This window comes from Aptenodytes patagonicus, chromosome 5 (genome assembly GCF_965638725.1).
Source record: "Aptenodytes patagonicus chromosome 5, bAptPat1.pri.cur, whole genome shotgun sequence".
Taxonomy (NCBI): Eukaryota; Metazoa; Chordata; class Aves; order Sphenisciformes; family Spheniscidae; genus Aptenodytes; species Aptenodytes patagonicus.
The window spans coordinates 12,663,376-12,675,614 of record NC_134953.1 but is presented as its reverse complement, the minus strand read 5'-3'; the positions used below and the strand labels follow the sequence as shown (position 1 = coordinate 12,675,614).

The 12,239-nt window shown below is 43.1% G+C and overlaps 1 protein-coding gene across 8 annotated transcripts in view; it reads right to left on the bottom strand.

The window, feature by feature from the left end:
- Positions 1 to 5,565: 5,565 nt before the first annotated feature.
- The window catches only part of C5H10orf71 (chromosome 5 C10orf71 homolog), a 42,788-nt gene continuing 36,114 nt past the window's right edge, over positions 5,566 to 12,239 (bottom strand). For all 8 annotated transcript variants that reach the window (XM_076338689.1, XM_076338692.1, XM_076338687.1 and 5 more), the window contains one exon: positions 5,566 to 11,573. In XM_076338689.1, the coding sequence (XP_076194804.1) occupies positions 6,757 to 11,397 (4,641 nt within the window). In that variant the 5' untranslated portion in view covers positions 11,398 to 11,573 and the 3' untranslated portion in view covers positions 5,566 to 6,756. The remainder of the gene's footprint in view (positions 11,574 to 12,239) is intronic.

Here is a 12,239-nt window from a genome sequence, read left to right as displayed (position 1 = left end):
CCATGTCCCTAAGTGCCTCATCTACTCGTCTTTTAAATACCTCCAGGGATGGGGACTCCACCACTTCCCTGGGCAGCCTCTTCCAATGTTTAACCACTCTTTCAGTAAAGAAATTTTTCCTTACATCCAATCTAAACTTCCCCTGTAGACATACCTAGATACATCTCTATATAGGCATACATCCATGTATAGATGTATTATCAACAATAACATTGTCTTATATTATAATGCAATATGACACACTCATTTCTTTCTGACTTTTCCTGTTGAAAAGTTCACAAAGCCACTGTTTTGGCATGGAATAGTTCTGAAATGTTTCCATCCACATTCCTTGGGAAGGGATGCAGGCTCAGGAGACCTGATCCAGGCAAGCAGCGCTCACTAGCAAAAACCGATTCTGCCAACAGACTTTCAGCAATCTCAGTGCAACTGAGGAAACGGTCTCTCTTGGGCCAGATCCAGTTTGCATCCTCTGTAGCTTATCAGCACTGGGAATAGAAAGAAGGATCGCTGTTTACCTCAGAGTCTGTCTGCCATCTGTGGCCTGTCAATGTAAGGATGATCCTGGAGAAGGCCACCTTAGTTCACCTGAAATGCTTCCTGGTTTTGGTGACAACACTGGCATTTCTGGCATAGCGAAAAAGCAGGGGACCCCTTTTTTGTGTGCTCTGAATGCTGCCATCCCCTATGCCAGTTTTAAGCAACTGGAGGGGCAGTTGTGAGAAGATGAGGCTCTGACATTGAATGCCAGCGGGCAGGAGTGTGAATACACCGGGGAGCTCCAGGACAAAGGAGTCCAAGCCAGCATAGGGAAGAGTTAGTCTGTCAAGCAGCTTGACTTTGACAAGCCCTGACTTTTCAAAGTATATCCCCAGCTTTGAACACTTTTTACTTTTTGCTGGAGTTCAACTTCTTTCCATTGCTAGAAGGATTTCAAAGATCGTCCCTGCTTCTCACAGAGTCTTCCCTCTCTCCTTCTTTCAAGGTACCTCAGGTCTCAATTTATTCAATATGGACTTTGACATGGGAAAGCGCTTATCTTTTAGCACTGCAAGCTGCTTCCCCAAAGGCTTGAGTTAAATCTGCTTTAATAAAAACACAGAGCTTTAGGCAATTGGGACATAAATGATCTCTCTTCTGCACTATTGAAATGCTGCTTTCTAAGTATGTTCAATAGCATATTAGAAACAAGTCTCTAATTGGCCATAGAGTACCGAAGACCTGACTATCTAATGTAAAAAAATCAACATCATGAAAACTTTGAGAATATCAAAAAGAAGCAAGGGAAGACCACAGGTCATTTTCAGTCATTCCCTACCCATTTAAACCCCATAATTACAATATTATCTTTAATATCAGGGGACAGTGGTGAATGTAAGATCATCATAAGACCAGAATAATCATCCTAAAGACAAAATAAATTAATCATTGACCTCTGTTGTTATAATGAGCATTTCACAAAAAAAACCCACATTGAAATTCAATTTACTCAAGTGTTCCATGTTCTTTCTATCTCCTATAAGGCTCTGAAGCAGAGTTTCCTTAATAAAAATGACTAATGTACACCAGTTGCTCCAAATTACACATTTGTATGTATTCACTAGAGCCCATGTAACCCATCATGTACAATATCACCAGCTTCTGATGCTGCTTTTGAGTGAGACAGAGGATGAAACTTAGAGTTCTTTATTTACTCAGAAAGGAAACTGAGTATATCCCCCAAATATAGATATGCAAATCTGTCAATGTATTTCTGGTAAAACCATAACTAGACAACTTTTCTGTTTATGCTCTGTTATATTCAAACAACAGTAACACTTCCACTGTCAGCAAGGACTGCTTGGCTAGTCAGGGATCAAAGCAGAGCAGATCTAAATAAAATTGCCAGTCTGGACAAGGACTCAGCCAAAATCACTTTGAGAAGAGTCTCCGCTGTGTTTCATAATGCAACAGACAATAAGAGGAACTGGGGAGATATGTAAAACCATCACTGATAAGACTTTGGAGATTATATACAGTCTGCAGGACTGGTTAGTAAGGAAAAAGGCAAGTTACATCAAGTTACACACCTGGTAACTTCCCCCAGGTGGACGGGGCACAGGGAATGAGAAAGTCCTGATGTCCTCTGGGTGGTGGCAAGAAGGTGATCCTCTCCCAGTGCTGCCGCACTGGGTGCTGGCACCACATCCCCAGGGTCCTCTGGCCAGACCGCTGCCCTTGCACAGCAAGGAGGGGTGGGAGGGATTGCAGGAGTCCTGGGCTAAAGGTGTTTCTGCCTAGCTTCCTGCTCCCTCTCTTTAGGAGGGGGAGGAAGGGGGCGGATGCCCTACATCCAGTCATCTCCTAGATCTTTTAACTGTATACCACACACTTGCACACACAGACACACACTTCCATGCTGTCGACTTTTTCTGCTGGCATAACTGGAGGTAAAATTACAATGAGACATAATTACAATGAAAAACCTGGCTAGAAGTCATTCCAGTATTGTAAAACAAGTCCCATTTATTTTGTTTATTACTTAATAAATAATTACTTATTTGCAAATACAGTTGCATCAATGGAACGTGCCGATGACACACATTTTCTTGGACAGATGACTTAGGAAGGCACTGAACACCCAAGGAGGAGTTGATAAAAATCCACGCATGTAGGCCATTTCAATTAAAATGCACTCTCTAAAACAAATCCAGCATTTTGCCTGAGGAAATCTGAGCTCTTGGGGCAGAGCCATGGCTGCGGGATGGCAGTCCAAGTCTGCCGTGTGACAACTGGACTGGAAGGCATTGCAGTTGCTCCAGAAGGAGAAGGAGGTTCAAAGGGAGGCGGTTCTGGCCCAAGAGCCAAAGACTAGCTAAGCCAGGTTTGGCCTCAGTCACATCTGTCAAGGAAGAACCACCGCTGTAAATGAGCCTCAGGGCACCCAGAAATGCAACATGCAAAAAAGGCCACGTGCAGGAGAAGGCAGCGGTGAAAGCAACGGCCCTCTGTTCCCCTCAGCCTGCTGTGCTTCTGTGCATGCAAATAGCCTGCTGTGTTCTTTAGTCCTAACCACCGGCTGCTTGCAAGGCAGAATTCAGCTTAGTTTGCCTCAACACCTCTTTAACCTGTGATTTAATGTCAGTCGTTTGCATCACGAAACAGTGCTTTCCTACAGCTGCTTTCATGACTATTGCACATTTCCCATAGCACCCCCCTTCCCCAAAGAAAAAGGTCAATTCACAGCTGTCATTTTGCCTAATAATGACCTCTTCCATCCTAGTTTCCCACAGCAGCAATGGAAGAAAACCCCAACAAACATAAACAGAAAAGGGCAAGGAAAGAAAAATATTTGTTTTTTGAAAAGGTGCCATTTGGCTTCCTTTTAACACACAAACATTCTGTGTTCACCATCACAGGCATTGCTGCTGTCTTATACTGATATGCAAATGGCAGTTTTATAGGTATATTTTTTATATATATATAATATTTTTTCATATATATATATATATATATATACGGTTGTTTATGTGCGTGCATGTGTGTGTGTGTACACACACACCCTCCCACGGCCTAGCAAGAAGTTGGCCAACAGCGTGGTCTTGCCAGAGACAGGTTTGCCGATGGGTTCATACTCAAATGGAGACAATACCAGGCTGGGACCTGGAGCAGCACTTTTATAATATCATTCACTCCCTGTGGCAAAGTGCCCTAGGGAAAGCTCTGGGTACATCATGAGAACCACTTTCATATTTGTTTTCAAAACTCCCCAGTTCTGTTTGTTTCATTTAGCTACAAATTCTCTAGGTCAAAACTCCATCTGGGACATGTGCATATTTAGAGACACAGTCCGCTGTGAACGCAGCTCCCTTAAGCTAGCAGAAAGTATTGGCCAAAATAAAGAAGTCCTACTTGAACTGTGTTAGGTATCCAAGTCAGGAGTGGCTCCTTTTCAGATGCCCGCGTTTCAGTTTGCCGTCACAGCAGAGTGAAAAATACACTCTGCTTTCTTCTCCTACCTAGAAGTAGTATATTGGAGGATCCCATTCTCCACAATAAGAGTTTAAGAAGGCCCTCAAAAAAAGGGTGCAGAAGTGTGCACATATACAAAACAAACGACAGTTAACCAAGCAAAAGGGATTTTTTTTTAATGCAGTTGTATAATTTGCTTATCAAATTACCATTTCTTTTATATCTGTGCACAGACACTTTGTAGCCACAGTCTCCCCTTGGAAAGCATGCTTTTATCCTGTCCTCCGAGAGCCTGTCTACTTCTTGACTTGGGGCTGTTAAGGGCATTTAAATTTGTAATATCAAACTAAAAAAAATGGCTTGTGCACTCTGCTAGGCTTTCAGATTACATAGGTTCTGTCTAAATGTAGCATGGAAAAGTTAAATAGATCTATTTATCTATATTTTAACATGTAGATGACATTCTGCTCTATACTAGATAAGTGTTATGCTGTATACAGTGACTGCAACAGAGAAGTGCAACATCAATGGCACCATGTCAGATTAGCAAATTATTTGTGACCAAAAAAAAGGAAAAATATTCATAACAGGAGCCATTTCCCTTAATTTAACAACTTGAAAATTGATCCTTGTTCCTGAAACACTCTTGACTTTCAAATTCTTTTTTATTCCTTTCAAAATGAACCCTTTTCCAGGGGAGGCTGCATTTTATGAGTTCCAAGTCAAAGTTGGTTTAAAAATTTTAATGTTTGCAGAATAGGATCAGAGGATAATTCAGGCTGCAAGAGATCTCAGGAGGTCTCTGGATGAACCTCCTTCTCAAGGAGGGTCAGCTCTGAGGCCAGCCCAGGTTGTTCAGGGCTTTACCCAGTCAGGTGTTGAAAACTTTCAAGGGTGGAGACTGAACAATAAATATTTATTCAAATATGGGCATTTGGCTGAATGTGCTCAAAACCCAAACCAAACCAGTACAAGCTTCTCCATTTCCACCCCACAGCTGTGCTGCAACTGTCCCTGCCAAATCACAACATGGCAAATTTGACACAACTCTGCATAACAGGGAAAACGGACTTTAGAAAATCATTAAAGGCCAAATCCAAACCTCACTGAAATCAATGAAGAGATGCCCTTAGTGTCTGCCTAGCCCCTCTGTGGAAAATGTTTTAGCAAATAGCACTGACGAAAGGAAGTGCCTGATGGGTTCAGGACAGGTTCTGAACGCACGGCTCTCGTCAGGGGTGGAGGAAGGCTGGGAGCTGAGTTCAGGTTAGGGAAGGAGCCAAACCACCAAGTGTTGGTCTGTGTCCTGAGAGCAGCCTCGGTCCTGGGAAATGCAGAATTTACTGAAGAAAAACTCTATCATAAATATTAAAACTGGGACAGTGGGGCGGTTCCTGTGTCCCATCCCCATGTTGCATTTATTAGCAAAAGGCCTGATTCTTCCCTTTCTTTTCAGGAAGTCAAGAGTCACTTCACCAAAAACAGTCCTGTAAAAACAGCCTGAGATGTGAATCAGGCTGAAAGTCACTGGTATAATTCTTCCTTAGAGCTCCTGCGCTTCAGTTTTAACTGGGGAAAACAATATGAAAATGAGACAGAGAGAAAGGAAACCAATACTCCAAATATAGATATTTATAAGCAGGCATATTACATTCAATTTTTCCATCTTTTCACCAAGGTTCTCTCGTTATCTATGATGATAAAAAAGAGCTTACACAAGGATGAGTGATATTTTGATATAGATCTTCCATATAAAAGTGGTAATCCAAAGAAGCACTTTTCTAGAAATTAATACTTTGGATGTTTGGTATCTCTTTTTCTTTTTAAATCACAGAATTCACAAGACCAAAATTAGGTACAATGTTTTTCAGGTTTTAAAAGTTAGTGCTATATTTCAGTGGGAGCCTCAAAACAAAACAAAACAAAACAAAACCCACTTTGATTATAATAAGCAAAGGTCTTCTCATCCTAACAAAAAATTAAATACCATTATGGGATTTCATTCAGCCTTGCTCCTTACCAAAATATTTCAGGCCACGTATCAAGATAAGTTGAAGTTTTAAGCTGCATTATAAATAACCCCTGACTCTAAGAGAACTTACATGGAGATTATCAAGAAATATAAAGAATTCAGCAGCATGTTAGTGGGCACTGCAAAAGTATATGAGAAGTCTAGAGCAGCTGCAACTGTATTCTGGTTGTTTAAAGGTTTTTTGTCATGGCTGTTGTATTGTGCATTCAGTATACAATCTTCTTGTCAATAACATCTGGGCAATCAGTGTGTGCAAAAAATGAATCCTGGGTTTACGACATATTTGTAGCCATATGCTTTCTACTTGTCAATATAGTTGAAAGGCAGTGAGTGAGGAAAGTTCAGTAGATGCGGCATCTGTCCTAGGTCTCATAGGATGGACAGGATGGTCTCATAGGTTTTACTTTGTGTCATATATCGTGCAACACATCTGGGCAAAAGGACACTTGCTTTGGCAATCCCAGCCATCATAATGGCAAAGCAGCAGCAGCAGCAAGCAGTGGCTTCATACTGTCGTATTTATTTGTTTAGCTGGCATTGCCCCTTCATCTCACTGATAATTTGGTGCTTACTCAATTTCACACTTCTTCAGAGTGATCATCACCTTGCATCTTTCAATGTGGTCAGCTTTCATTTTCCTTCCCACCCAAACCACAATGAGATTCAGACATAAAGTGGTGTACAAACATCAAATCTGCATGTGCTTTTGTGTGCATGTGTCTGTCCAAATGGTTCTTAAAAACACTAGCTGACATATTTTGTTACTTCAGTTTTCAAGATACTCCTTCAGCAGCAAAATCATCTAAATCGGTGAGGGACACTATGTCAGTATTTGGGGTTGGGCTCATGTCCTTTTGTAAGTGAACTTGAGTTTCTTCAGCATCTCGACTATAGGGGTGAGAGGCTGGTTCAATATAGGGCTGGGTATCCACAGCTTCAGCATATCTGTAATCCTGCTGGTCATCTTCAGGTAGTTCAGCTGGTTCTCCTGGTACAGCTGGCATTAACCAGGTAGGTTCGGAGAGCTGAGAAGGTGACTTCAGCACTGCTACAGATGAAGCTGGTAAAGGGAGCACTCTAGGGTAGGAGGCATAAGGAGAATTCATAATTTCTGAAGAGGGGGGCTGGTATAAGTTCCCTTCCGAGGAAGGGACTGAGACTTGAACATATTTGCCAGTTTCTGGGTCATAAAATGTCTTTAAATTAACTTCAGCTGGTAAATCAACTACATAGTATTGGCCAGAGTCAGGGTCTTGGAGGAGTTTACGCTGAGTTGAAGAGGGTAAAGGGCTTACTGCTGATGCACCACAGGGTCTTCCTGTACTGGTTTCTGTGGGAGTAAAAGTTGAGTGAGGGGCAGAATGGAGAGGAGAGTATTCCAAGGGTGAGGGAGATGCTAGTGTCTGTCCAGAATGAGAAGCCTTTCTCCCTGTAGCATCTGTATGCTCGGTCTGATGTTTTTTCTGCTGCTCTTGCATTTTCTTTCTCCTGCTTGCCAGCTTTTTGGCCCGCCGCAGAGCCTTTTCTGTTTTTGGTGGCACAGCAGGAGGCTTGCCTGCTGTTCTCTCCCCAAGTCCCCCGGGCTCCAGTCTCTCAGCTTCCCCTGCAGAATCAGAAGGCAGATTCCTCTGTGCTGAATCAAGTATCTCTTCTGCAGACATATCAGCTTGGCTCTTTAGTGCCATGTTTAGCAAGGCAGGGTTTATAACATCCTCTGTCTCTCTTGTTGGCTTGTCTGACGATGAACTGGCAGCAATAGAGTGCATCATGCTGCCTGACCTGGGGCTTGCAACAGCAGAGCATGCAAGACTGTCTAACAAAACTGGTGCACCTTCCATATGTAGGATGGCCTCTAAAGCTTCATGGGATACAGGAGAATACGTGTGGTCCTCTGATATGGAGCCAGTCACAGGGGAAATGGTCTCCCTAGTGATTATTTTTTTCGCACAAGAGCCACCTCTGCGATTAGATAAATGATGATTCTTAAAGTAATTCATCTGTCTTTCTGCAGGATAGCTGGCGTTGTTTTGTGCTTGGTCGTTTTCCAGAGCTAAATTTGGCTGTGTTAAGCCGTGTCTTGCCTTCCTAGTCTGCAGCTTCTCTTTCCTTCTGCAGACACTTTCCTCATTCATTTTCCCAACTTTATTTAACAAAGCACAAGTCTCTTCATCTTCTTCTATCAGCTTCCCTAATGAAAAGCTCTCTGTATCTTCCAGAAGACTGGGATCCAGTGTTGCTGAAGTAGATCCAGGCTCACTGGCCTCTTTTCCTCTGTCGGTTGCTCCATCCCTCACGTTCTGCTGCCCTCTGCGCCTCACTGCCGACCAGCCTACCTCCTGAGCATGCAACAGGTTTTGGTGCTGCTTGTTGTGCTCTGCTGGGGGCACAAACCTACTTTCCATTTCCCTATAACTGCTGCTCACTGTATCATCCAGGGAAAAGGACCTGAACAGGGGCAGCTTGACAGCCCTTATTACCTGAGGTGACCTGAATGTGTTATCTTTAATCATAAACAGACTGGGTTTGGTTGAGCTTGAAGTTGGGGGTGTTTCTGGCTCCTCAGACCTGGGGATGGACATGTCCCTTATACTGTCGGAAGCAGAATCCATGCTGTTGGCCTCTTCCTTTTTCTCTCTCCTTAGTGTCTCTTTCATCAAGCTCCTCTGTTCATTCCCAGTAACCCTACCCTCCTTCTTCTCTGCTGCACCAGTACCAGAGCTGATACAAGCATAATATTGCAGTTCATCTTCCCCAACCTCTTTCCCTCTCTCCTTGTGACTTTTCTTACTGTCTGCACCCATTTCACTCTTAGTCCTCTGGCTTTCTTGAAGGCATGCCTTCTGCATCAGGGGCACTGGTGGAAACGGCTCCTCCTGAAGTGGCTGCTCTACCGTGGAGACGAAAGATTGCTCCGAAGAACTACTGCTTCTTTTGCCTTGTGTTTCATGGCCGGTTACCACCATACTGGTTTGGATGTCACTGTAAGGCACATCCTCTGCTGGTGAGAGTTGGTTTGGGAGTGTTTTGAAGGCAAACTCTTCATTCTGATTAGCAGCTTGTCTCTCATTTTCCTCACCCTGGACGCTGGGATTTTGCACGGGCTGCCCAGCTGTTGTATCTGCATTGTCTTTACTGAATGGTTTCAGTGCTGGATACTGCAGACGTTTCCTTAAATCAGGTACATTTGATTCATTTCTGAACAAGGGGAAGTTTTCATTGCCCCTTGTGTTTTTAACCAGACCTTCGTGTTTTGAATCGTCTTGCTGCAAGTTGTCTCCAGTTTGGTAAAATAAAAGGTCTGCTGTTGTCTGGGGTGAACTCAAAGTCAGGTAATTGTCTGTAAAGTGTCCAGTTAAATCAGTTTTATTGTCCTTTTCATGAACACTGCCAGACAATATGGAGGTAATATCACTCGATTCATCTTTCTCTGCAATATTTTTGTTACTTTTTTCTTGTAAAGTCGAGAGTGAGGCATTCATTTTTGTACTCTCCTGTATATTTTCCCTAGTTTTATTTTTCTCCTCCAAGGCCCTTAACAGGGGAGAAGGGGTATAAATGCTTTTAACACGTTTACGCACATCCTTCAAGTTGAATAACAGACTCGATGCTTTCGATTTGTAACTATCCCAAGACCTGTAATCGCCAAATGCGCTCCCCTCATGGTCTCTCACTGCTGCGCCCTCAGTGGGAGGAGGTGTCAGCGGGATCAGCTCACTTTCCACAGGGTCTACCTCCTGTTTTGGTGGTATGATGGGTGTTAAGAGTTCGGTGATGTTGAAAGAGGGACTGATCGATCCAGGGGAGTTTACCTGTTTAGCCAGAGGAGTCACATCCAGACCAGGTTCAGCACCAGTCACATTTTCAGACAATGAAACCATCTCATCGCTGGCTGTGAACTTCTCCTTTGAAGTCTGTCTCTTCTCTGCTGCCCCTTTTGTAGCCCTGTGTCTCCTCCAGGGTGGACAGGTATTGCCCAGCTGGGGACTGAGGACCTCCTCTTCAGTTAAGGTGGCCAGAGGTCTTGGTGGAGGCGTGCTGGGTGCCTGGGACATGGGTGAGGGTGAAACCATCCTGTAGGACGTGGACTGGGGTGAGACTGAGGCTTGGGACATGGCAGGGGAGGAAAGCTGAGCTGGCATTGGGGGTGGTGGCACAGGAGGGGCTTCAGGGGTAGGGAATGTTGAGGGATGGCCCTGCTGGGTGGGGGGTGGAAGAGGAAGGGCCTGTGAGACAGGGAGTGGCCGAGGAGGACCCTGGTGTGCATGGATCCTAGGGGGAGGTGCGGGAGGAAGAGCAGCAGGAAATTCGGTTTCTGAAGGGAGGGGGCCCTGAGGTACGTGTACAGCTGGGAGAGGGATGCTGAAAGCAGCTTCTGGTGGAGTTGTCTCCATCTGAAAATCTTTCTCCTGCTTCTTGGCAACAGTGATCTTGGCAGATGGTAATTTATGTTCACGTGTGCGGGACCCTTTAATAAATGGTGCTTCTTCCAAGTATGCAAGACCTTCCTTTTTTGTTTTTATATCAATAAATTCCTCCTTTTCAGCCAGTTTTTTATGATGAACATTCCACGATTCAAAAGCACTATTCTCACTGTGAAGAAAATTACCTTTTTTTGCTGGCTCATTAACTTTCACACTTCTGTTTTTTAAAGCCTTTTTAGACGAACGGGAAAAATTTGACTTGGCTACTTTTGACATCTCAATCAGCACAGGATAATAACCGTCAGAGCCACAATAACTCAGGTCTATTTTAGTAGGTCTTTTCTGTGGCTCATGTTTGCCGCTGAGACAGTGGCTACCTTGACTAGCCTCAGAAAATTCAGAAAGTTCCTTGTGGATGCTTAAAATGTCTGTGTCATCCCAGCAAGCCATATCATTTCCATGATTTAATTTACATTTTTGAAAGCTATTCTTAATGGGCTGCTTAAGGGCTATCAGGGAACCTCCTGACCCTTGGTCTGCAGTCTTATCAAATGTCTTAATCAATGAGGACACTTTTGAAACATGTTTATTGTTCCTTGGACCAGGGACTGGCAAATTCAGCTTGTTCCTTTCCATGGCAAAGGTCTTGTTTTTAGCAATCCTTTTCTCCTCCGGAGCACACTTTGGTAACTGCTGGAATGTTGAAGCCCATATTGTATGTTCATTGTTTCTCGCTGTTAGCTTGTTACAGACGTTGCTTTTCTTGATGGTATGGTTTAACGTCCCTGGGTGAAATTTAGCAGAGAATTGGAGGGCGAAGTCAGGTGAAATGGCAAGATCTGGTTCATTGTAAGAGTCTTCGAGTTCTGCCACACACAAACTTTTGAAAGCCCGGTCTGTGAGACTGCTTACCTCTCTGTCTGTGTCATCCAGGAGACTCCCAATACTTGAGGAGTCACTATGTCCTTCTGTATGTTTCTTATTTCCCTGCATTGTTCATGGGAGTCATGAATGAATTATTCAAAGGATTAATTTCAGGTGTCAAATAGGCAGATGATTGTGTTGGGTGGTTCCAGCTGTTTGCAATTCACAAGCACAAAGCTATTCCTCCAGACGGTGCTGCTGCACATCGATTCATCTTACGGAATAGCTGAAGGATACTTTCTTCTCTGCAAAGCCAAAAATTATAAATTATCATTTTTCTATATTAACACTATTAGACAGAGAGCATTTTCCAGATATATCAGTCACTGACTAATTTGCTCCTGCATGTTTTCTAAACAAGATGCTAGCAACACAATAAACAACATGAAAAATAATTGTTATTTTGGTCAATTCAAGGAGCTCATGGTAGATAGTTTAATTTCTGGAAAGCGCCATTAAAAAAAGTGGTCTCACCTCAGTTTCTTTACTTGGGCTCTTAAACAAGGATATAAGAGCCAAATGCCAAATTTCAAGTACTTCCCTTTCCATACCTCCAACCATAAACACTTCCAAATGCTGTGCATGTCTTTAGCTAAGAAGATTAGCCATTTTTTGGCCAGGAAGAATTAGTAATAAAAAAGGAGAAAACTTAATTAATGAAATAAAAGTTGATAAAACTTACTTGGCAAGACATAATTATAATTTAAAATATTTTGTGAAAAATAAAAAGTTATTATAGAAGCTTCTATTCTCACTCGTCTGTTAGCTCATGACTGCGGAAAATGAAGTCTATGGAGATGAACCTGCTTTATCAGGCATCAGGCTGGAGCTTTGCTGTGACAACTACCCTGAGCAGAAGACTTGTTTGAGAAAGCAGAATGGCACCACAGGTAAAGAGGATTTACTGTGCA